This window comes from Saccopteryx leptura, chromosome X, assembly GCF_036850995.1.
Source record: "Saccopteryx leptura isolate mSacLep1 chromosome X, mSacLep1_pri_phased_curated, whole genome shotgun sequence".
Taxonomy (NCBI): Eukaryota; Metazoa; Chordata; class Mammalia; order Chiroptera; family Emballonuridae; genus Saccopteryx; species Saccopteryx leptura.
The window spans coordinates 107,325,936-107,351,853 of NC_089516.1; the positions used below are offsets into that span (position 1 = coordinate 107,325,936).

The window sequence follows — 25,918 nt, forward strand, 5'->3', positions numbered from 1 at the left end:
GAAGCTTCCTGCTCCTCCCTTCTCTCTCTCTCTCTCTCTCTCTCTCTCTCTCTCTCCTCTCTAAAATGAATAAATAAAGTCTTTAAAAAAAAAAAAAAAAAGAAATGTCAGGCCTGACTTGTGGTGGTGCAGTGGATAAAGCGTCAACCTGGAAACACTGAGTTCACCAGTTCAAAACCCTGGGCTTGCCCGGTCAAGGTACATATGGGAGTTGATGCTTCCTGCTCCTTCCCCTCCTTCTCTCTCTCTCTCTCTCTCTCTCTCTCTTCCTCTAAAATGAATAAATAAATAAAATAATAAAAAAAGAAATGTCAGTCCTCTCCTGTATAACTTTCACAAAAATTGGCTGAAGTTAATGAAACTTAATACACAAAACATTAGGAAATTATAGTTTACATTTATTTAATGACCTGTTTGGCCATCTGATATCATGTTAGCAACTAGTAAAATTTTTCACATAGACATTTGTCTTATAATTTATTGCATTCTGGTGAGATTTAGGGGTTAAGAAAAATTCACAGAGAAATGATCAGATAACAAAATCACTAATTTGACTTCATGGTTTTATCAAAGAGTCGTTGTCCATAAAGATACATAAAGATCCATGGAGAATCTTTCTGATTATAGATAGTCAATTACAGTAAATGTGGAGTGCAAAAAAATAAGAAAGATCCTTGTTTGTCTGAAATTGGGTTAGGGTTTCTAAACCATACTATGAAAATATTGGCCCATAGGTGTTACACACCAAGAACTGCCAATGTTCTCTAATATATTTCTGGAGGTAATACAAATTGCTACAATTTTGGATAATAATTAAGAAAGATTTTTTAAGTGTGAAAACATTGATTCTTTATTATTTCTAATCACAATTCTAAGAATATACCTGAGGAAATAATCCTTAACAATTTATAGACAAAAATGCTTATATAAATATCTTTTAGTCTCTGGCTGGGTAGCTCAGCTGGTTCATTTCAATACACTAATGTTGTGGGTTCAATCCCTGGTCAGGGCACACACAGGAATCAACCAATGAATGTATGAATAAGTGAAACAACAAATCAATGTCTTTTTCTCCCTATCTCTGCTCCCTTCCTAGCTCTCTCTAAACTCAATTTTAAAAAATTAAAAAATATCCTCTATAACAGTGAACACTTGAAAAATTATAAATCACTAAATATAGGCCAAATATGTTATCATACCCATGTGATAGGTTGCTATGAAGACATCTTTAAAGATGTCAACATAAGAAAAATTTCAAATATAATACTAAGTACAAAAAAATTGGAATCTAAAACTCACTTTGCAACACAAAACTGATTTAATTTTGTTTATACATACATACATACATACATACATATAGATACATTTACATTTATAAAGTGAATGCCCCAATAATTTTGGTTGTATCTGGGTAGAGGTATTATGGATGAGTTTTGTTTTTACTTTTCTTATTTTTGCTATTTTTTTTAAACAGAAAGTATTGCTTTTATAATCAGTATGTAAAATAAATACTATATGGTATATAGTTTTGATGTACTACTTAAAGAAGGTACAATTTTACTACAGCCCTGAGGGGTGAGCCTGCTGGTCTGTCAGGAATGAAGAGAACCAAATTAGTGAGCTGTCCAGCCTTTGAGAAAAATCTAGAGCAACAACCTCTTTAAAGGCCTAATTAACAATAAGTTGTGTCTTGTTAATTTAAATAATAAGCCTGAGTTCCTGCCATTTACCTAATTGGTGTATAGTTTATATATACCTTGAAATTGCCACGCTGTAAGTAGTGTCATACTCCAACTGGCTGACTGAGCATGTGCAAGTGGCAGACATGGTGCAGAGGAAACAGGCAAGGGAGAAGAAAAGAGGAAATACTGGCAGCCATAGAGCAAGAAATTCAGAAAAGAACCACCCTCCCCCCTGCTATTCAAGCATTACCTTCAATGATGTCAGCAGGGAGTTAGCACGGAACTACCTGTTTAAGGTTAGGTGTCCTATGTCCTAATACTCCAGTTACTGCAACGTTGAGGCCAACTCTAAAGGCAGGAAGCAAAATAGAAGTTTAGACTAAAATTCAAAGAGATTCTCAAGCTTAGAGCCACATATACCACTCTCCTTCTTCCTTGGGACATTAAAAAGCAGACAACCATCTCCACTAAACTTTCTTCTGTTGTTATTTGCATGGACAGCCATATTGGGACAAGAACATTAAGATAAGGAAGGGATTTTCAAGATTACTCTGAGAATGGGTTAGAGTACCATAGTCCATAAAAACCTACTGGTACATAACTGCCCTGGCTGGAAAGCTTGGTTGGTTAGAGCATCATCCCAAAGCACAAACCTAATTAGGTTGTCTGTTCAAACTCCGGTCAGCACCCATACAGGAAAAGATCGATGTTCTTGCCTCTCTCTTCCTCTTTCCTCTCTCTCTAAAAACATCAATAAAAAAGTTTTAAAAATTCATAACACAGGTATAGATAACAGGATAGCAAATCCTAGAGGAAAAGAGGGAGAGAGTTAGGGGGAGGGGGGCAGAGGGTGTATAAAAAGGGACACAGGGGTGGGAAGTGATGGAGTTATATTCAGTGGGACACTTGAATCCATATCAACGCAATAAATTAAAATTAATAACAATTAAAAAAGAAGTTCAAAAATAACCCTACAGGTACATTCCTCAATTGCTGTGAATTTATAAACACTTCCATTTCTCTGTCCCTTTACATTTCTGCCTCTGCAGAAGGGATGAGAAGATAAGATCAAAGATAGATTTTAAAAATAAACTTATAAATTGTAGTTTTACTTGGATTATAAAAGTATACATGTTAGTTATGAATATAAATTATTAATAATCTCACACCTGAAGAACTCCCCTAATATTTTAGCATAATTCTTCCAGACTTTTTCCAATATATTTGTGTGTTTACCTTTTAGTATGTTATTATTCTAAAATAATAATTTTGTTGTTTCAATAATATAAAATTTTCTTAAACATTCACAAAATGTTTCTTCAGTGTGTTGACAGTTTTTTTCAACTGCACTAAATTTTTGTTCACATCTTTGTTTCCTCAGGTTGCATTCTATTAATATAATTAAGGAGTACTGGGTCAGAGAATATGACCATTCTTCAAGTTTTTGATACATATTGCCAAATTGCCCTCCAAAAATTTATACCAGTTTGCAGTCCTGTCAACTATGCAAGAGAATGTGAATCTGGATTTTCAAACTATAAGAAATAACAGAAATATTATAATAAACTTGATTCTGATGACAGCCAAAGAAATAACAATGAATACTACTTACTTATTCCTCAGCCTTATTTCATGGGCAGAGCAAGCTGTTTCACCTTTATAAACTTTGAGATATACTTCAGTAGAATAAGGGTGTAGGATGAAGACTGGATACAAAGTAAAATTCAAAATAATTTTAAAGGCACTTTGGGAAATTCTGAAGTGATTCTGTTCTTGATAACTCTGAAGGCTCCCTCTTACCTACAAGATGGAATCCAGATACAAGCATCTTTATTCTCAGGCTCAACAAACTAAATATTTATTGAACCTCCCATGCTCCAGACCTCCTTCAAGACACTGGGCGTTCACTGATGAACAAGACAAGGTCTCTCCTTCATAAATGTTGCAGTCTGGTAATCCCATTGCAATAAGCCAATTATTTCTTCTACGGCCCCTTCCCAGTGGTGGGATTCAAATAATTTAACAACTGGTTCTCTGCCCTAATGGCCATTTTAAGTATAAAAAAATGATATACTGAAAAGTAATTTATTATTCCATGCATTTAATACTTAAATAAGAACAATAAAAGAGGTACACAAAAGTAGAGTATGCTATAAGAAAGTTTTAAAATATTAATGAAAAAGTATTAAATAACACCTGACAAAAAACAATAAAATGGTTATTTAAGATATTTCCATATTGCTTCTTGATTGACGTCCTCACTTGCAATTTCTTTCACCTATGGACAGAATGAACATTACTACGGGCACTTAGAATATGCTGTTGAGCAGATGAACATTGAAGAAGAGTAAGAAATGTAAATTTGTGATTTTCACAGTGGGTGGCCACCCAGGCACCCACCTTAGAGAGAACCCTGGTTACAAGTGCCATTTTAACAACTGGTTCACCAAACTCAACCAAAAATTAGATATCGGTTCTGCCAAACTGGTGCAAACTGACTGAATCCCACCACTGCCCCTTCCCAACACAAAATCTTTTGCTCTGGTCAGACCTGTATTTTGCTGTTATCTGCTCATTCTTGCCTGATTACATTTATCTTGTCTAATAAGCTCTAATCTTTTTCATCGAGATTTATCTAAGTTCTCTGTGAAACTTTCCTCCACTATTCCAATCATCTGAACACTTAAATCTGCTTTTATGTCTTATACAACTTTCTAATATCCTCCTGGGAAAGACTACAAGCCCCGCATATGCACTTCCCCACGGCACCTAGTGTAATATATGTGCCAAGCAGCCTATTTTTTTAAAAACCAGAACCTTGTTTTAATACAGTAAGATGAGATTCTAAACAATGCTTCTTTGTCTTGAAGCAACCGTGCCCAAGAAGATTTCATTACAGAGTTCCCAAAGGTTCTCATGTCAGTCTAGTTACAAGTATAAGGCAGAACCCCTGAATTCAGTGTTCGAATGGGGCTCCAGCAAAGAACATGGGTCTGGGAATTAGTTTCCTCAAAATAAACTATTTGCTACCTATTTCATAGTGTTGTGAGAAGGATCAGATGAGAAAGTATATGTAAAATATTGTATGTGTGAAGTATAAAATGTTGTATGTGTGAAGTGTTATAGTTTTCTTCTTTTTTCTTAAAGGGGAAGAAGAAGAATGCTCCAACACCAAGTATGGGTGAAGAGGACTCTAAGATAATGGCTTGCCAGAAATTGCAGGGCTGGAAAAAAGAGGACCTTTTCATGTCATTTGTTTAAAAACTAATTCTGCTTATGTAGTGGATCATCTGAATTGTCCCCTATAACAATTTTTTTTTTTTTAGAGAGAGGGAGACAGACCGACAAGAAGGGAAATATGAGAAGCATCATTCATAGCTATAGCACTTAGTTGTTCATTGGTTGCTTCTCATATGTGCCTTGGCTGAGGAGCTCCAGCTGAGCTGGTCACCCCTTGCTCAAGCCAGCGACCTTGGGCTCAATCCAGCAACCATGAGATCATGTCGATGATCCCATGCTCAAGCCAGTGGCCTTGCTCTCAAGCTGGTGAGCCTTTGCTCAAGCAAGTGACCTTGGGGTTTCAAACCTGAGACTTGTGTTACAGGTTGACGTGTTATCCACTGCATCACTAGCAGTCAAACCCTATGACTTTTGATCAGAATGAAAACTTAGTAGAAGAGAGATGGCAAAGCAAAGAGAATGGATGTTATTGGAACAGCCTGAACTCCCAATTTGGCAAAGAAAGTATTTGTGTTTCCCACTAGTCAAATGGATGCCACCAATGGTAGCCATGCTTGAGTCATCTTGCCGGTATGCTTCCCAAAGGTGATGAAGGTGTTTCCAGCAGCTAGAGGCTCCGAGGTATACTGTCAAGGCCAGCTTGGAAGAAATTGCAACTGGATATCAGAGACTAGTGAGAAGAGGAGCCACACACACATACAGTTCCAGATGACCTCATACACACTTGTGACATGATTACGTGCTTGTAGAATGTATTGATGACCAGTTGTTCACAGTCAGGGAAGTAGTGACAGCAGAATGAATACAGATGAGATCAGGAGTTCTTCCCATCCCCAACTTGGTAGAGAAAAAAGGGACTCTGAAAGAGGGGGGGAATGAAAGAGAAAGTGTATTTATTCACTACTCCAAGCCCCTCAAACTGAAGTCTGGCTGTTACTGGACAGAGGGAGAAGACCAGTAAACTGACGATTAATTGATATTATAAATGAGTTGGACTAAGATGGACGTTTTAATACTTAAAAGTAACCAAAAAGCTATGGGATATGCCTGAGGTGTTGTTTTCTTTTCCTCATGTTTCCTACATTTTTTTTTTTTTGTAAAACTGAGGTATAACTGACATACTATGTTATATTAGTTTCACGTGTACAACATGATCTGAAATTCTGTATATTGTGAAATGATTATCACAATAAGTCCAGTTAACATTCGTCACCATACAGTTATAATTTTTTTTGGATGAGAACTTAAGATATACTATTTTAACCATTTTCAAATATAAAATACAATATTATTAATGATAGTTGTCATTCTGTACATTACATTTCCATGACTATTCATTTTATAACTGGATGTTTGTACCCTTCTCCCATTGTACCTAACTCTCCTCACCCCCTGTCATTGGTAACTGGCAATCTGTACTCTGTATCTATGAACATTTTATTTTTGTTGTTGTTTTTTAGGTTCCACATATAACTGCTCATAAAAATTAAGGAATCAGGGAACGTGCAGAGACTCCAGTACTTTCAGCCTTTTGTATAGTGCATTTTTACTAATGAAATAAAAGTTGGGCCTGACCAGGCAGTGGCACAGTGGATAGAGAGTCTGACTGGGAAATGGAAGACCCAGGTTCAAGACCCTGAGGTCACCAGCTTGAGCGCAGGCTCATCCGGTTTGAGCAAGGATCACCAGCTTGAGCCCAAGGTCACTGGCTTGAGCAAGGGGTCACTTGGTCTGCTATAGCCCCCCGATCAAAGCACATATGAGAAAGCAATCAATGAACAACTAAGGTGCCGCAAAAAAGAATTTATGCTTTTCATCTCTCTCCCTTCCTGCCTGTCTGTCTCTATCTGTCCCTTTCTCTGTCTCTTTCGGTCTCTGTCACAAAAAATGTTTGTTTTGCATCTCATTTGCATAATCAAACAACTTCCTTTGACTTGTCCCTTGCTTTTCTGATGTTCTTGTTTAATAAATATAATCAAATGCTTCTTTTTATTGCTTCATATTCATTTTGAAATATCCCTTAATTTTCATGAGCAGTATATATGTGAAATCATATGGTATTTGTCTTTCTCTTTTTGACTTATTTCATTTAGCATAATGTCCCCAAGGTCTATCAATGTTGTTACAAATGATAAAATTTTATTCTTTTTTTATGACTAAATTATGTATGTATACAGCATCTTCATTATCCATTCATTCAACAATGGACACTTAGGTTGTTTCCATAACTTGAATATTATAAATAGTGCTAAAATAAACATAAGGGGTTTACATATCTTGTCAAGTTAGTGTTTTTATTTTCCTTGAATAAACACCCAGAAGTGGATTGGTATGTTGTTTGGTAGTTCTATATTAAATTTTTTTAAGGAACCTCTATACTGTTTGTTCATAGGGGATACGTCAATTTCCATTCCCAAAAACAGTGCCCAAGTGTTCCCTGTTCTCCACATTCTTGTCAAGAATTATTATTTCTTATCATTTTGATAGTAGCCATTCTTTTCTAAAATTTTTATTTAGAAAATTAACTTTAATATGGTGACATTGATAAATAAGAGTACATGGGTTTCAGGTAAACATTTCTATAGCATTTGAACTTTTGGTTATGTTGTGTACCCATCACCTTATATATGTCTCTCTTTTCTCCTTTCCTTCAACCCTCTCCCAACCCCCTCCTCCAAGTTCCCTTCCCCCTGGCAACCACTTCACTTTTATCTGTGTCCATGAGTCTCAGTTTTACATCTCACCTATGGTTGAAATCATACAGTTCTTAGCTTTTTCTGATTTATTTGTTTCACTCAGTATAATGTTCTCAAGGCCCATCCATGTTGTCATAAATGTCACTATGTCATCATTTCTTATGGCTGAGTAGTATTACATTGTATATATGTACCACATTTTCTTTATCCAATCCTCTATCAAGGGACACTTTGGTTGTTTCCATGTCTTGGCCACTGTGAATAATGCTGCTATGAACATGGGGCTGCATATGTCTTGACGTACTAATGTTTGTGAGTTTTGGGGGTAGATATCCAGTAGGAAGATAGGTAGGGTCATATGGTAGTTCTATTCTTAGTTTTTTGAGGAGACCTCATACTTTCTTCCATAATGGCTGTACTACTTTATATTCCCACGAACAGTGAATGAGGGTTCCTTTTTCTCCGCAGCCTCTCCAACATTTGTTATTACCTGTCTTGTTGATAAGAACTAATCTAACAGGTGTGAGGTCATATCTCATTGTAGTTTTGATTTGCATTTCTTGAATAGCTAGTGGAGATTAACATCTTTTTATGTATCTGTTGGCCATTGATAGTAGCCATTCTAACAGGTGTGAAGTGATGTCTCATTGTGCTGTATACAAATGCAATAAATTTATATATATTGATTTTGTATCCTGCAACCTTACTGAATTTGTTTATTAGTTATAATAATTTTGAGGGAGAGGATTCTTGCAGTTTTGTACATATAATATCTTGTCACTTGTAAGTAGTAACTGTTGGAGACTGCAAGCTGACAGGGTCCTTGAAATTTAGATTTGTGGGGGACAAAGCAGTGTGGGGGACTGGCAGTAAGCTGACAGGGTCCTTGTTGCCCATCCCCCCACCTCACTTGCCTGATTAATTTGCTAAAGGCTAAGCTCTTCCCCACAACCTCTGACTGTTTGTTTAAGTTGGTATCGGCAATTTATCAATACATGCCCTTCCCCATACCTCCATGTTAGCTGTGATGCTGATAGTTTCTACTGGTCCCCTCAGAGAGACTGGAGGCAGTTTTCTTTTTACCCTTTGTTTCATGAAGTTTAGATGTTATGTATGGTAGAGGGTTTTTGGGGGCTCTGAGGAGAATTCCTGGTTTTCCTTGGAAATGTGACTTTGTATCCGAGCTCTCTTTGATTTGCAAATGACTTTGCTTTACACTATAAAAATAAAGCTTTTGGGAATGCAGGCACTTTTGGTAGGCCATCAGACACCATAAGACCTCCCGATCCCATCTTTTTTCTTTCTGTGTTTATTTTCTAATCCACCACCATTCCCACCCAAGACCTGCCAAATTATTTGCCACGCTGGTTCATGACAAGTAACAGTTTTATTCCTGAGGTATTTTTAAGGGTCAGAAAATTAAGATTTAACATACCATGGTTAAAGATAGTAAGGCAATAACTAGAAAAAGTTATATGTGTACCTACCACTGTTCAAGTAACTGGACATCTTAGTCAGAATAAATAAGATGATTTAGTACCCATATCAGAAAGTGTTGTTACTTTCTAGCTCCACAGATATTTTTTTTTTTTGCATCACAAAATTATGAAACAGCAGTGTGAGAATTTTTCTGTTAGTTATTTAGAAAAATGAGGCCCAGTTGGTTAGAAAGTTTTCCCAATATGCCAAGGTTGTAGGTTCTATCCCAGGTCAAGGGACATAGAAGAATCAGACAATGAATGCATAAATGAGTGGAATAACAAACTGAGGCTTCCCCCACCTCTCTCCCTTCTGTTCTCTCTAAAATCAATCAATAATTTTAAAGAAAAGTAAGACTAATACACATTGCAACAATTTTGCTTGGTGCACCTCATTGGAATGAGCAATTCTAATTGGTAAAATGATTTAATGGAAAGATATTATGTAAGAAGCTGTGGTTTAACTTTTCCTGCACTTTTCAGTAATATTTCCCAGTAAGCCTTAATTATATAGCTCTTGTTATTTCTAGACAGAAAAGATCTAAACAAATGAGTCAGTATTTAAATTCTCACTGAGGTATTAGCTAGTGTTATATAATTACAAGACAAATGTAAGCACTCCTAAGCCAGAAAACAATAGTATCCCCAAAACACAGGGGCATGGGAAGCCTAAATCTTAACCACCAGTGACTGGTTGTTACATCCCACAAATGTAAATAACTATAAGAATACTGATTATAGAGTTAGATTCCATTTTATTTATTTTATTCATAAACCTTCCTGGTCATGGATATTGATAGAGGTCTCAGTACTGATTTTGTAAATTGATTTCTGATTGTAGGAAGTCTATGGAACTGATCCAATTGATTTATACACTGAATCAGCCTTCCACTCTTTAGTAGTATCCCAAAATGGAACCTCCACTTGGAGAAGTGAGCTATCTGGCAGGTGGTAAAGTGTTACCCTTTTGGGCTGGTGATGGGCACTAATTACCCTTGATTTGTATTTTAAGAAGAGATTTATTGAGTTGAAGGGATAGATGGAAAAGAGATTGCCAAGAAAGGGAAAACAATTTTATAAGAAAGAATATATTAGGCATGCTATGGGTGAAAGAAAGGAGAAATAGAAGTAAAAAAAGAAAAGGAAGCAGGAATGCTGAGAGCAGGAAAAACATTATAGATTACTCAACAAAGGCTAAAGTGAGAAGGAGAAACTCCATAATATGATTACTGGGGAAAGCTCAAGTTCTAACAGAACTGGGTTTGAGGATTAGCACTGAATTTTCCAGCCCAATGACCTTGGAAAGATTGTTTCACTTCTCTGTGCCTGTTTATCCATCTGTATAACTGGCGACAATAATACCACTTATTTGGTACAGTTGTTGTGATGATTGAAAATAACATTCATAAAGTACATGGCATATAACAACTACTCAAACAAAAGGTAACTGATATTATTACTGTTGTGGCAGTTATTGTTATTATTAGAGACAGTAACATTATTGCTGTTAATGACAGTATAGTTTGACAGTAATAAAACACAAACTAATCAGTTGCCAATGGCAATTCAGCAATGCAAGGCATTGCACAGGCAAAAGAGGCCTCAAATAGCACTCTAGAAGTCAGTTTTAGCAAAAGAAGCTAAAATATCACCATCCGAGGTGAAGGAGGAAAGGGTCCATTTTATTATCCACATATTAGACATTTTTGCACATCATTTTTACATTAAAGGACATCAGCCAAGCAAGAGAAAAATACATGCCATAGATATACCAATGATTTTCAACAGCTGTGCCACAAGAATTTCTAAAACGTGCAATACCTGACTATTCAGTCAGGGACACCAACCTCTTTCCCTTTAGATCATCAAATAAAAAAATGACACCAGCCAACATAACAAGAGCAGTCTGGTGTGAATGAATCAAAACTATGCCTATTTTTGGTCAGGTCAGCAAAAATATATATATTTTCTTAGTGTGTTGAAGAGTTTTAGTACTTAATTTATGTGTGCCATGAGATGAAAAAAGGTTGAAAATAACTACTTTATACATGATTCTCTTTGTTCATAGCACTCCTTTTCCAGTTTTCTAGAGTATGTAATAACGGCAACTCCCAGTTTGATCTTTATTAGTTAGAATAATATATTGAAAATTCCTGCACATGAGCACAGACAGTACTAACACAACTATTATTTAACTGATTTTATCTTCTCAAAGGAGTCTAGTCGGTGGATTTCAGTTATGTCCCATGATGAAATGATTTTTAATGCTTTTATTTAAAAAGGTAACAAAAACAATTATTCTGTGGATCATATGAAGTAAATAATTTTCTTAGGTGGGAAAGCAAAAGATAAGGCACTGGATCTCTGAAAAGCCTCATGTTTATTATTGTAAATGCAATCCTGAAGAAAGCTTTACAACAATGCTTTTTCAAAGGAAAAATAATAATGCATCAAGGGTGAAGACTATTTCTCTACTTTAATGTATTAGTACAAGTAGAATCAGATAACTAGTTTACGTTAAAATGTTTATTCATTGTTAATAACAATTTAAAGAGTATCCTAGACTGACCAGATGGTGGCACAGTGGATAGAGCATCGACCAGGGATGCTCTAGGTTCAAAACCCAGAGGTCGTAGGCTTGAGTGAGGGCTCATCTGGCTTGAGGGCAGAGTCACCGCTTGAGTGTGAGATCATAGACATGGACCCATGGTTGCTGGCTTGAGCCCAAAGTCACTGGCTTAAAGCCAAGTCTAAGGTGGCTGGCTTGAACAAGGGGTCACTCATTCTGCTATAGTCCCCGGGTCAAAGCATATATGAGAAAGCCATCAATGAACAACTAAGGAGCCACAATGAAGAATTGATGCTTCTCATCTCTCTCCCTTCTTCTTCTTCTTCTCTCTCTCTCACAAAAAAAAAAAGAAAGAAAGAAAAAAACCCAGTACCTTTACTGGCTACATAGTCAAATTTCAAGGTGATAGAAAGCATTAATATTAATGAACTAAAGAAAGACCCTCACTGTTCTGAGAGGGGAAATACTTAATTTAATACTTGTTTAAAAGAAATCCACATTAGCCTCGTTGTCTAGTTTGAGTCAGGTATCTCTTATATATAACACTGGTTTGGTTAGAGATATTAGAAGAGAGAGAGAAAAAGAAAGAAAGAAAGAAGAAAGAAAGAAAGAAAGAAAGAAAGAAAGAAAGAGAAAGAAAGAAAGAAAGAAAGAAAAGAAGGAAGGGAAGGAAGGAAGGAAGGAAGGGAAGTAAGGAAGGAAGGAAGGAAGGAAGGAAGGAAGGGGGAGAGAGAGAGAAAGAAAGAAAGAAAGAAAGAAAGAAAGAAAGAAAGAAAGAAAGAAAGAAAGAAAGAAAGAAAGAAAGAAAGAAAGAAAGAAAAAAAAAAAAAGAAAAAGAGGGGAAAAAAGTTGCATTGCGTGGATGGTTTAGTTAGTGGGCATCTAAATGTTCCATGAGCTGCAAATCCCATGTGTTTGTTACAACTCAAAGAACAATATGTCTGTCTTTATTTCTAAGCTCTAAGTACTGAACACTCACCACTGATTGTTTTTAGTATGAATCAGTTAAGTACAGTTTCTCAATGGAGACCTTTGCAAGTTGACAATGTGAGACTCATCTGGGAAGGAAGTGAAAATGTTGTATAAGTTGTGGCTTCTTCAAGGAGGGAATTTAGATAAGCTTATTAAATCTTACTGAAGATGAGATTAAACAGAGTTTCATCTATGTGTACTCTTCTGTTGGATATAGGGATGGTCAAATACCTACCCATTTACTGCCATCATTAATGTTGACAAAGTACCAAGACCTATGTAGCAAGAATGCCACAGACTAAGCATTTTCTGACATCTTGTCCTCATGTTCTTATAATAAAGTGGTTTAAGAACATAGACTTTTGAGTCAGATAGTCTGGGTTCAAATATCAGACCTGTCATGTACTGGTTGTGTAACTTTGAGCAAGTCACTTAACTTCTTAGAACTTCTGTCTCTTCATTTGTAAAATGAGGACTATAATAGTTCCTACCTCGAATGGTGTTTTATTAGAATTAAATGAGATCATAAATGTAGAGTACTTAACACAGCTCTTGACTCAGTAAATAACTATTACTTCTTTTTTCTCATCAACTATCTCCTTTCTTCTTCCATAACCCATTCCATTTCACAGACCCTTTAAAAATATAGTGGTAGTTGTAGCAGGAATGTATATTGGAAAATCACTTTGAAAACCTGCTTGACAACAAATACCATAATCCAAAATGTCCACTTTAGGTCTATACCTAACAGAAATACACACAGGAGATATGTTACAGCAAAGTTAGCAAAGTTCATAGCCATACTTTTCAAGATAGCCTCAATCTAGGAATAGCCCAAATGTCCATCAATAAAACAAGTCAATTGTGGTATATTCATGTATTGGATTATCATACACAATGAAAATAGATGAAGTACAGATCTATGTTATAGTATGATTAGATATCTGAAACATATTGTTCAGACAAAAGAGGTTAGACATAAAAATGTACATGCCATAATATTCCATATAAAATGTTCAAAACCTGGCAAAACTAATCTATGATTTTAAAATTCAACACAGTGCTCAAACTTGAAGAGGATAAGGAGGGGTCCTCTGGGGTGTTGATACTGTTATTCTTGAACTCAGTGCATTAGAGTATCATATTTGTGAAAATTTATCAAGCCATACACTTATGATTGGTACATTTAGTTCCTTTTTAAATAATTTTATTTAGAAAATTAAATTTAATGGGGCAACATTGATCAATAAGAGTACATAGGTTTCAGATAAACATTTCTGTAACATTTGAACTGTTGATTATTTTGTATACCCATCACCAAAGTCAAATTATTTTCTATCACCTTATACTTGTCCCTTTTTATACCCTTTCCCTCATCATCTTTCTCACCCCCCACCCCTTGGTAACTGCTTCACTTTTATCTATGTCCATAGTCTTAGTTTTATATCCCACCTATGTATGAAATCATATAGTTCTTAGCTTTTTCTGATTTACTTATTTCACTCAGTATAATGTTCTAATGTCCATCTATGTTGTTGTAAGTGGCACTATGTCATCATTTCTTATGTCTGGGTAATATTCCATTATATATATGTACCATATCTTCTTTATCCAACCTTGTATTGACAGACACTTTGGTTGTATCCACGTCTTCACCACTAGGAATAATGCTGTGATAGACATGGGTGTGCACATGTCTTTATATACCAATGTTTTAGAGTTTTGGGGATAGATACCCAGTATACATTCAGTTCTTTTTGTGTGTGTGACAGAGACAGAGAGAGACAGAGAGTGGGACAGATAGGAACAGAAAGATAGGAAGGGAGAGAGATGAGAAACATCAATCATCAGTTCTTTGTTAGGACACCTTAGTTGTTCATTGATTGCTTTCTTATATGTGCCTTATCCATGGGGCTGCAGCAGACCGAGTAACCCCTTGCTTGGACCCCAGCCTTGGGTCCAAGCTGGTGAGCTTTTTGCTCAAGCCAGATGAGCCCATGCTCAAGCTGGTGACCTCAGGGTCTCAAACCTGGGTCCTCTGTATCCCAATCTGATGCTCTATCCACTGCGCCACCACCTCATCAGGCTACATTCAGTTCTTAAGAAAAGCTATATGGTATGCTATAGCAAATATATATATAAAAAAAAAACCATGAAATTTAACAGATTCACTTTTCCTGTTTAGAAAGCACCAGTATGAAATTGTGCATCAGGAGCTATTGTTTTCTGTCAAGGTTCTCTGACATGTCATCCATTTGGTTCTCTCGGGAAGCAGTGTGTTTCCTCAATCTTTCCGCTAGTTGATGTACCTCGAGAATCCTTGCTTCCTTGGCTGCCAGCAAGGAACCCTATGTGATTGTTTTTCTTAAGCCTTGCTATCTAGAATTGAAGAAAAGTTTTCAAGAAATAATGTATTAATGATTTGACTGTGGGTGGAGTCTGATATTTTAATAAAGGGGTTAATGTCTGAAACTATAAACTTTATCATGATAGGATTTTAAAACACATATACATATATTTTCCTGATGATAGATTAATAGGGTTCCTTCTCTTAGACTTTTAGCTGATGAAGTTTAATAAGGTTCTTTCAAGATAGGGCTAAAAAAAATTTATGCACTTCTTTTTGCATCCAAATAGCTAGAAGAAAGCTTTAGGTAATGAGTCGGTTTTATTTTCAGTTACCAAAAACAAAATTGAAGGAATTTCCATGAATAATAACTAATTTAATCATAGTAAGGGAAAAAAAGCATGTGGACTATAACTGTTGGATCCATTTTTATTTTAACTTTTCCCCTGGACAAAATCACAATTATGAATCAATCTTTAAATTGCTGTCAATTTTTTTTTTTTCAAAAGCAGCAGATTCATGGCTGTGGTATGTGTGTCCTGGAAGGAAGTGATAACCCACAGTTAAAAGTCTAGCATTGCACAACTCAGTGCATCCAGGTTATTAATTACAATTTTGAGGGTTTTTTTTTCTCAACTAGTGTATACCATGTATCATCCCAAGTTAACACTTACTTTACTGTTCTCTATCAGGCCATAGCTGAGGCCTGGATTTCAAAGCACATGAATAGCCACAGTTTTTCTTTGCAAATGTTTCTTAGCACTCTAAGCGTTAACAGAGTCCTCTCACATTCTCTCATGCCATGCTCATTGGTACCTGAGTTTATGTAGTTCCCTCTGTCTTGCACCCACTCAACTTCTACACTTTTCTTAAGTAACAAATAAATAAAATATTCACAAACACATTGGTATCTCAGTTAATGAGTCAGACCCCAAAGAAGAGAAAACATGCTTTCGGTATTTTATGATTTCTTGGAGATGCAGTCTAGACCAGTTTTTTTAAATTAATTAATTTATTTTAGCACAAAGTTATTCAATAGCCTTTCAGAGTCCAGTTTTCTAATACGCATTTACTTAGTGCCTGCTCTATGTCAGATTTTGTGTTAAGTGTTGGGAATATAGAAATTATTTAAAAAAAAAAAAAACAGTCACACAACCCTCGGAGGACTGCGAGCAAATCGTTTCCCACGAAGTAAAGCGTGTGTAGGGAAGCCGAGGATTACAGAGGAGAGGCGTCTCAACCCAGTCTGCAGTAATAGAGGTGCAGCCATTGTGGAAATACCTGGAGGAGGTAACACCAAAGCAGAGTCTTGAAGCATGAGTAGTTATTAGGCAAATGAAGAGGGCAGGAATTTCCAGAAGAAATAGCATCAGCAAGAAGCAACACGTATGTGCATGCATAGGAAAGGACACCCAAGCTTAAGAGTTTGAGGCAAAGAATGATACAAAATGACACTAAAAAGATAGAAGCCATGTCATGAAAAGCCATTCGTGGCAATGGGAATCTTAGCCCCTACAACCAATAACTAAACAACAATACATTCTCTAAAATAACTTGTCTTAAATTTCATGCCTTTGATGCTCTAAACTTTCCAAGTCCCTAGACATTTCTCTACTGCCTAACAGGTTGAGAAAATTGCCGGTGATTTTCTCTGTATGTCAACACCCCTTCCTTGCTATCCCCACAATCTATGTATCCCTAAGATTCTAATTTTCTTTCTACTCCCACAGTTGCCACATCTTTGCCGTGTCCCATGCTAACTGAACTGTGTTACAGGACTTTGATAGTTTGGTCAATACTCTTAGATTTACTTTTCAGCTCATTCTTGCATAAAGAGGTTTATAAGTCCATCTCTCTTCTTTGTCTAATTTAGGCTAATAATTCCCTTATTTTAGCCTTTAGGTCATCCTAGTAGTATTTCATACTAATAGGCGTGTGCGCGCACAGCCTGTGTTATGTTCAAAGCAAAGTCAGGTGAAACTTCCTGATACTTTCCTTTTACTGCCTTCCCACTCCCCTCATAGACTATCCTCTGCCTCACCTTCCCAGGTTCCCCAGGGCATATTGCTATTGCAAATGGAAAACTCACCTCCATTAGTGGAGAACAAAGAGGTTGCACATGGGGTACAGAATTTGGCTCTCTACTCGTATCTCACTATGTCCCAATTCATACTGTTGCGGAGAACTGACTCCATCTTTTACCTGGGCAGATAGCATTTAAATCATTTGAACGTTCTGATAAAAAATAAGGAAGGCGCTACATCGATCAACAGCATTATAATAATTCTTTCCTCCCCAAGCAAGCTACGATGGATGCTTCCACATAGTTTACTTTCTAGGCCTCTCTTTTCTTGCAAAGTGGATTCCTTTGTTAGGGTTAGAATTTCCCATAAACCTGCTCAATAGTTTGTTTTTGTTTGGCTTCTTTGAACTACTACACAAAGCAATCTCTGTAAAGGGCAATGCTGTCCTGAACGCTGAGAAAGGTGCTGGAGACATAGGCTCCAAGTTGCTCTTTTCAGGTAGAGCCAGCTGAGTAATCGTATCCTGGTTGGCTGCTTTTCAAGGTGCCCAATTCAGGAGCTTTTCCTCTGGGAGCAGCGTTTGCCTCAGGGGACCAAGTGCTTTCTAGTGAGTGCAAAACTTTGAGAAACTCCAGGGCCCAGGGTGTTATGGTCTATTCATGAAAATCTTGGGGAACAGAATGGGCCCCATAGATGTACTCCCCTTCCTCTTCAGCAAGAGTAGATGTCAGCCTGTGTCCCCAGGACAGATACCAGATTAAGAGAGGCAGCTAGGAGGAAGCAGCGAACCTGGGAAAGGAGGTGAGATTGCGAAGCACCTGCTGGGCTCTGAGTCAAAGGCTGTCAGTCGTCCTAGCTGAAGCTGCTCCACTCTGTCACAGCCCAGCCCTTTTCTGGGGCTGGGCAGGGAATTGCTACATGCCAGTTTACCTGGGGAAAACCAGAGCCTCACTTCGGTCCTTTCCAGTAATTGACACGACAGGTTGCCCCGGAGGGGGAGGGGAGAGCTTCCTTCCATAAATAGTCCCACCCCTGGACAAGGTGGCTCACTCTGACAGGTAGCAACGGAGAGTGTGCACCTGCCACCGGTCGAGCTCAACCAGACTGCGAGACGAGGTGGAGCGAGCAGAGGCAGTGAGTGAACAATGGACAAATTGAAGTGCCCCAGCTTTTTCAAGTGCAGAAGAAAGGAGGTAGGGGCCTGGGAGCTGGGATGTGTGGAGGGTCTGGGAAGGAAAACTTTAAGGGGAGGCAGGTCTCACTTTTTGCTTTCTGTGTTTATTACTTCTCCACATTTCTGTGCAACTGCCTTCCAGTGTGCCCGAGATGTCCCCATAGAGTAGAAGAAAAAGAGAACAGCTCTCGGTCCCCAGCTAGAAGACAGGGGTACCTCATCCCCTGCCTTGAGTGTGCCCACAAAACTTTACTGTCTGTTCCTCCCCGGACCTTGTCCGTATGCTGGATGAAAATGAGAAAATACAATGTCCTTATTTGACCTGAGGAACTCTCCATAGCCCAGGGCAGCTGACAGGTTGGGAGACAAGCCTTCTCCTCTGAAGTGGAGAGACTGCTGCTCCACCTGGTGGGACAGGAGAAATTGTCTCTGAATATTATTCTGTGGCTCTCAGAAAAGCACTAATTTTATTCTCCAAGATAGGGAGCGAAGTTAAACTTCCTTTACGGTTGAACATCTAAAACTCTTAGCCTATGGGAAAAGGAGTCTATGAATTCCTTTCTTACTTCCTTTCCCCTCTTTTCTCTCTCTCTCTCTCTCTCTCTCTTTCCTTTTCCTTTTCTTTTTCGTGTTTTAATGGAAGCTATAGTTGATTCTTCTTCTCAAAACTCTTCTACAATCTCAAGAGTGTTGATTTTACCTAATTCATCTTTATGACTTTGGTACTTGAAAACTTATTTGTCCACCTTCATTTGCCTTTCATGCTGGGTGCTCCATGTAACCTTCCCAATAAATTTGGATGATCTCACCCAAACAACTATTAAAAGTATCTACCTACAAAGCTCTCTCATTTCAAGAGTTTAATGTAAAGTAAAAGCAGCCATTAGCAGAAATCTCCCCAACATTGACTAGCATTTCTCTTGGCTGTGGTTCTGTGGTTTTCAGGTTCTCTCTGTCTCTCTCTGTCTCTGTCTCTTTCTCTCGCTGTCACTCTGTGGATTTGTATAATTATGCTCCTGTGAAAAAATTAAGAGTAGAAAGACAAGCTGTTGATATTTTTTCTTCTTTAGAAAGTGACGGCTTCATCTGAGAATTTCCACGTTGATGAAAATCAGGAACGTGGCAACTGGTCCAAAAAATCGGATTATCTTCTCTCTATGGTTGGATATGCAGTTGGATTGGGGAATGTGTGGAGATTCCCATATTTGACCTACAACAATGGTGGAGGTATTTCCCCACACCCGCTTCTTTCCTGTCCAGTTTTAAGTGAGGTGTTGTGTGGCCTCTGAGGATATTTTAAGAAGTGGGGAAAAGTATATGATGTTTGGGATGAGTGAGAGGATGGGAAACAAGCATACCACATTTATTATTGACTATAAGTTGCTAGCTCAAGTTAGAAAGGTGGCTTCACAAAATCCTCAGATGCAATAATGATAAAAGTTGTATATTTAGTGCGTACGAGTTTCTTATTTGAGATCCTATGCAATTTTGAACTATTAGTTACTCTTCTTAATTTATATGTTCTTGTGATAATTGATTCAGACTAGTGTTTTGCTTAATTTATAACTGAATCTAAGCAAAAGACAGTGAATTCTAGTTCTAATAAGAAACTCAATTAAATTGTTTGTGTAAATAGAGCAAGGCATTGCATTTTGGAAATTTAAGTAGGAAAGCAGTTGATTAAAAAGTAATTAAAGTTTTAGTATTTTAAGCTGCAATATTCAGTTACATGTATTCCTGGTTGAATTGATTATGCAGAAGACCCTTCTAAAATGCAATAGAATTTAGTTCAAGACTAGGTGTTTAGTTTCTGCAAAATAATACTGTTTATACCTCAGAAATCATTAAGGAAGACTCAATTAGAACAAGAAGAAAAAATAGCTCTGAGTTGACACACAAAGGGACACAAAAACAAGTTGCGTAATTGTCTAGTAATGTCGAAACAACTTTTCACTTACACCATATTTTATTTACTTGTAATTACAGGTTCTTTTAGAAGTATAGAGGTGACATGCCCTTATATTTCATAATTGAGTACCAGTGAAACTATGCCATTGTAATTCTTTTTCTTGTTATAATAGGATTTTATGTGGTGATATTTCAATCTTATATTACTTGTTAATAGGTTGCATTAAAACGTTAACACTGGCCTTCAGAGACTTAAGAAAGGAGCTCTGTTTATTAAAAAAGTTTAAGTGTTGGTGGCAAAAAAAATCAAGCCTCTGTTATTTATTCAAGGGTAGGTGTACTTTTGAGCTGGAAAATGGATCAGAAATTACAATCTTTTTGGTATCTATATCTTAAAGTCCAGTATCGTGAAGAGAAGCATTCAGGCTCCTTTCTAGCCTCTTGTATTCAGGTTTAGATAAGAAATTCCCTGTAACTTGAATCATACATAGACTCAGTAGTTTTCATTAATTTCCAGGAACTATACTAAATTAGGTTTAATAGAGAATTTTTAAACGTAGCCAAAAAATAGTATTACTAATTGTATGCCATTTTCTCTTTCACCATTTCCTCTAAGAATATATATGAAAAGACTATATCATTTGGGTAATGGATGATCTAGGATCTCTTAATTGCTTCTTTCTCTCTCTGCCCAGCGGTAGATGATGAACATAAAATTCAAATTTGTCAAACGTTAATAGAACCTATTTTAAAAATATGGTCAGTCGAATTTGAAAACATGCTGAAATCTGGAATCATTTTTATTTGTATATTCTTTTCCAAAGTTTATGGAAAAAGAAGTATCATGATACATGAGGGTCTAGGCCAGCAGTATTGATACTTTGTTGCTACTGTATTATATTAACAATTTACCAATATGGATCTTATTAATAATGAAAAAATATAATGGGTGAAAAACCATATATAACACTGAGGAACATAATCCTTTTTCTTCCCCCCAAAACCTATTTACACTGGGCTAGTAAGCCTTTGATTACTATTGTATTCAAACAAGGCTATTTTGTATTATGTTTATTTCATATTCATCATTGACAGGACTTAAACTGCTATTAGTCATAGTAATGATGGTATCTATATTGCAACATCTGTAAAAACATATTTGTCCCTATGTTCTAGTGACTAGTGTCTTGTAAATAACAAGTAGTTTATTGTCTCATTATTTTTAATAGAATATATTTGGAGGGTTAGAAAAATGTAATTCCCAGGTATGATGTTACAGTACCATATTATGAAAAATTAAAAAAAAAGTAACATAGTAAGTGAAATGTACATAATCCAAAAGCCCGTTTTTATCCACAGATCCTCATATTCTCTTACTAAATTTTGTTCAGACTTCTAGAATACTTGATTAATAAGTGTAGTATTATGTCCCTGCTTCTAGCCGTAATGTGATAAAAGTTCAAATGAGCAATATTGTGCCCCAGAAGTGAGCAGAGAAAAAAATTTTTTAAATCAAAAATGACTTTGAATTATCTAAATGTAAGATAATTAGTCCTTATGAAATTGAAAGTTAACTATGAAAACATCTCAAAAGTTCAGACTTTTTAAATAAAAGCAATAAATTTCTTAAGTTGAATGAAGGCCCTTATAAACTGTTTGGAGAATAGTGACCTTATCTGAAATGATTCCTGCTTTGAACCACATTTTACATTTGCAACCTATGTCTTAAAAATAGACTATTTACTTTTAAAGGAGAAAAATGGGAAACTAACTTTGGACATCTGCTATGTACCTGTCCTTTTCCCAAGTGTTTTCTCATAGGCTCAGTCATATAACCCTTACTACACACTGATGAGTTGTACATATTGTTCTTCCCATTTATGATGAACACAAGATTCAGAGGTTAGGTAAATTGCCCCATGCCACATAACTAGTCAAGGGGGGAACCAGTATATAAACCTAGTTCTATCGAGCTCCAAAATCTATGATCATCGGAAACCTCTGGATTGCTTTTCATGGGCTATTGTTTTTAATAATCACAACAACCACATTATTTAATACAGCCAGTTCTCTACTAGTGTTATTTTGATCAGCATCATTTCATTATAACATTGATGAGATGCCATAAGAACTTACCTCTCATTTATATCAATTAGTTTGATTAAAATTGGTAAAATTGGATTTATTATATGCTGTCTCACTTAAAATCACGGAACCTATCAAGGATGTTATGTGAGAACTTACACTATAGGATCCCCATTTTATAGATGAGGAATCCAGGGTTTAGGATCAAGGACTTTCTCCTAGGAAGTAGTAAATTTGAAGCCTAAACCCAGTACTCTCTGACGCCACTATATCAGAATGCTTTCAAAATGTTATGCTGGTTGTCAAAATGCCATCAAAATTTTGGGATATAATAGTCCTTTTTTTTTTTTTTTTTTTTATTTTTTTTACAATTTCTAGGTGCCTTCTTGATACCTTATGCAATTATGCTGGCATTAGCTGGTTTACCTCTGTTCTTCTTGGAGTGTTCACTGGGACAGTTTGCTAGCTTAGGTCCAGTTTCAGTTTGGAGGATTCTTCCATTGTTTCAAGGTTAGTATTAAAATGTTTCCCTAGTGTACTTACTGGTCTATTCGTGAACATAGCTGTCTTTATTGTGTGGAATAAAACTGTTTAAAATTTGGACAGGTTAAAGGCAAAGAAGCATATTTTTCCCCTGCATATTTGCCATTGTAGAATTTAAAAATCAAATGTTAATTTTTATTTCTGTTTGTCTCAGACTGCAAATATGGAAGGGGTAAGGAAGGATATTAGAGAGGCTTGTAAGGGTGTCATTCTTTTCCTACTTTCATCTTTTCAATTTTCTAGGGACACAGTCCTACTGTGCATTAACTTCATTGCTATGGCTTTTTTCTGGTTCAGGTGGTCTCCCTCTTCTTGCTTTTACATATCTCTTACAGCATCTCTTTCAGAAAAGTTGAAGGGCAACTCACAATTTTTTCTTGGATGCTCCTAATAGAATAAGACACTGGTGAAGTTTTTAAAATAAGTACTGTGATTTTTATGAAACATCAAACAGTCTTCTTATCTAATTAGCTCTCATTTGGCTAGCTGTTAGCAGCTGGAAGCTACTTGTAAAAGCCTTAATGGAAAGTAGGAAATAAATGTATAGTAATGTAAATAGCACATTGTGCTGGAATATTAAGGAAGCTACCTCAAAAGCCAATCTTAAGCGCAGGAGTTACATTCAGTATGATAAGCTGCATTGTGAAACTACTGGGTTAAAACCTCGGAAGTTTAAATTCCGATTGTTCCCGAGTTATCAAGTACCATAGAGTGGTGTACACTATTCCTTCAAGACATTAATTCATAGGTTTATTCTTTTACTTGTCAAAATGTTGATTTATAGATGAAGATGTATGTATTGGTTAGCGAGTCAATAACATTATGAACTTTGAATAGTTTTTTTTTATTATTTTCAAAGGCTATAACGCACTCTGACAAGAATTTATAGACTTCATAAGAAAAAGTAATGGACTAGGTTTTTCCTTATGTGAACTCAATGGATTAGTACAAGTTTTCTGCCCTTGATCTTAGTACTTTTTTAAATCAACTAAAAAACTGTCTCAGAAAATCAATCATCAAAATAATTTTAAATATGAGAAGAAAGCTACTCAGACAGTAGTACTGCCCCATCCCCCCCCCCCCAAGAAAAGTTCTTTAAAACAGATTTCACACTTAAAAATAGATTCTGTGGAAATTTAGATGCAGCTTTTTAAGGAATTAGCAAAAAAAACCAAACACCTTACTTTATTTTTCCTATTATACTTGTTCTCTTTTGTAGGTGTGGGAATTACAATGGTCCTGATATCCGTTTTTGTGACCATCTACTACAATGTCATAATTGCCTATAGCCTTTACTACATGTTTGCTTCTTTTCAAAGTAAACTACCATGGGCAAATTGTTCGTATTGGTCAGATCAAAACTGCAGCAGATCGCCAATAGGTAAAATTTATTTATTTATTTAATTTATTTATTCTTTTTCTTAAGTGAGAAGCAGGGAGGCAGAGAGACAGACTCTCTCATGGACCTCGACTGGGATCCACCTGGCAAGCCCCCTATGGGGCGATGCTCTGCCCATCAGGGGCCATTTCTGTTGCTCAGCAACCTAACTATTTTAGTTAGCACCTGAAGCAAGGCCATGGAGCCATCCTCAGCCCCAGGGCCAACTTGTTCCAACCAAGCCATGGCTGCAGGAGGGTAAGAGAGAGATAGATAAAAGGGAAAGGGGGGGGAGGTGAAGAAGCAGATGGTCGCTTCTCCTGTGTATACTGACTGGGAATTAAACCTGGGACATACACATGCTGGGCTGACGCTCTACCGTTGTCAACAGGCCAAGGCCCATTTATTTATTTTTAAAAATATGGTTAACTCTGTTTTATTCTTTTATATTTTCTAGTAAACTTAAAGGAGTAAATAATTTTCTAATCAATTTAGGAGTAGTTTTAAGTGAGCCATGGGTTACTAATAAAAACAGAATAAAGCATGTATAACCTGAAAATTGATCATGGCAATGTTAATTTCTGAGGACAGCCAGTAAGGCTAAATGGCTACTAGGTGTACTTCTTGCAGTCCTAAGCCATGGTGGGAGAGTAAAATGACAATGGGAGAGTTATAAAGAGAGAAAAGCACTGTTCATGATAGTCATAGTGTGTTTCAGGAGACAGTGAGGATTGCTTATGTCATATGTTGCTAATCTTTGCAATAATGTAGCATTAATATCGTAGATTATTACCACTGGAATTGCCTTTGTATGTCAGAAGAAAAAGTCATAAAGACAACACTTTTTAGGAATTTAAAGGTGTCATTTTCTATAGAGGTTAGATAAGTCCTCATACTAAAAGTTGCTTAGAGCACTAAATCTCACCTGAAATTATTGTTACTTTATAGTCATTATGACTATAAATACAGTCATAGTTTAAAAGGTCAGGTATTTCCATACTCATCCCCAGCTTGATAGTAAAGAAGATTTAAGATGCTAAAAGGGCATGTCTTCTTCCGTTTGTACAATTTTTTACCTGCCTTTACCAAGTAACAATTTAGACAGTACTTTGTGGAATCTAATGAACAAAATGAGCTAACAAACAAAATAATGACGGACTCATACATAAAGAACAAGCTGACAGCTGTGGGGGGGGGGCTGCTCGGTGAGAGGGGTAGAGGGATTGAGCAACAAAGGACAAAAAAGAAAGAAAAAACTCATGGACACAGACAATAGTGTGTGGTGATGGTATGTGGGGGGGAGATAGTGGAGGGTCAAGGGGGGATAATTGGTGATGGACTAAGACCTGACTTTGGTAGGGGGTGTGAGCAGCCAATTTGGCTTACAAAGCTGTGTTATAGAATTGGGCACCTGAAACATGTGTAGTTATGTTAACCAGTGTCACCTCAATAATTCAATGAAAATATTAATAAAAAAATAAAATAAATATTTTTCATTAAAATTTTTTCCACAAGAAAATACCTTTCTAAAACTAAGTATATGTTTGTGTGTTCATTTTTTAAAATAATTTTTAGTAACTTCCTGCAATGTGAGTACACTGATAAGGGAGGTGATCCATGTGAATAAAAGCTGGGTAGATTTCAACAATTTAACCTGCATCAATGGAACTGAAGTTTATCAGCCAGGGCAGCTCCCCAGTGAACAATATTGGAAGTAAGTTCTTTAGACAATCTACTTCTTAAACAGATGTTACTATAACATTTTTATAATGTAAGAGTAAAGTCTTAATCAGCTCTTTTCTTAACTCATATAAGTAGAAAA

General features: G+C 36.5%; 1 protein-coding gene across 1 annotated transcript in view; it reads left to right on the plus strand.

The window, feature by feature from the left end:
- The first annotated feature begins 18,069 nt into the window (after positions 1 to 18,069).
- SLC6A14 (solute carrier family 6 member 14) overlaps positions 18,070 to 25,918 on the plus strand; it is a 29,547-nt gene continuing 21,698 nt past the window's right edge. The window contains exons 1-5 of the mRNA XM_066357076.1: positions 18,070 to 18,201; positions 19,253 to 19,409; positions 22,554 to 22,685; positions 23,938 to 24,099; positions 25,672 to 25,810. Coding sequence (XP_066213173.1) covers positions 18,154 to 18,201; positions 19,253 to 19,409; positions 22,554 to 22,685; positions 23,938 to 24,099; positions 25,672 to 25,810 — 638 coding nt within the window. The 5' untranslated portion in view covers positions 18,070 to 18,153. The remainder of the gene's footprint in view (positions 18,202 to 19,252; positions 19,410 to 22,553; positions 22,686 to 23,937; positions 24,100 to 25,671; positions 25,811 to 25,918) is intronic.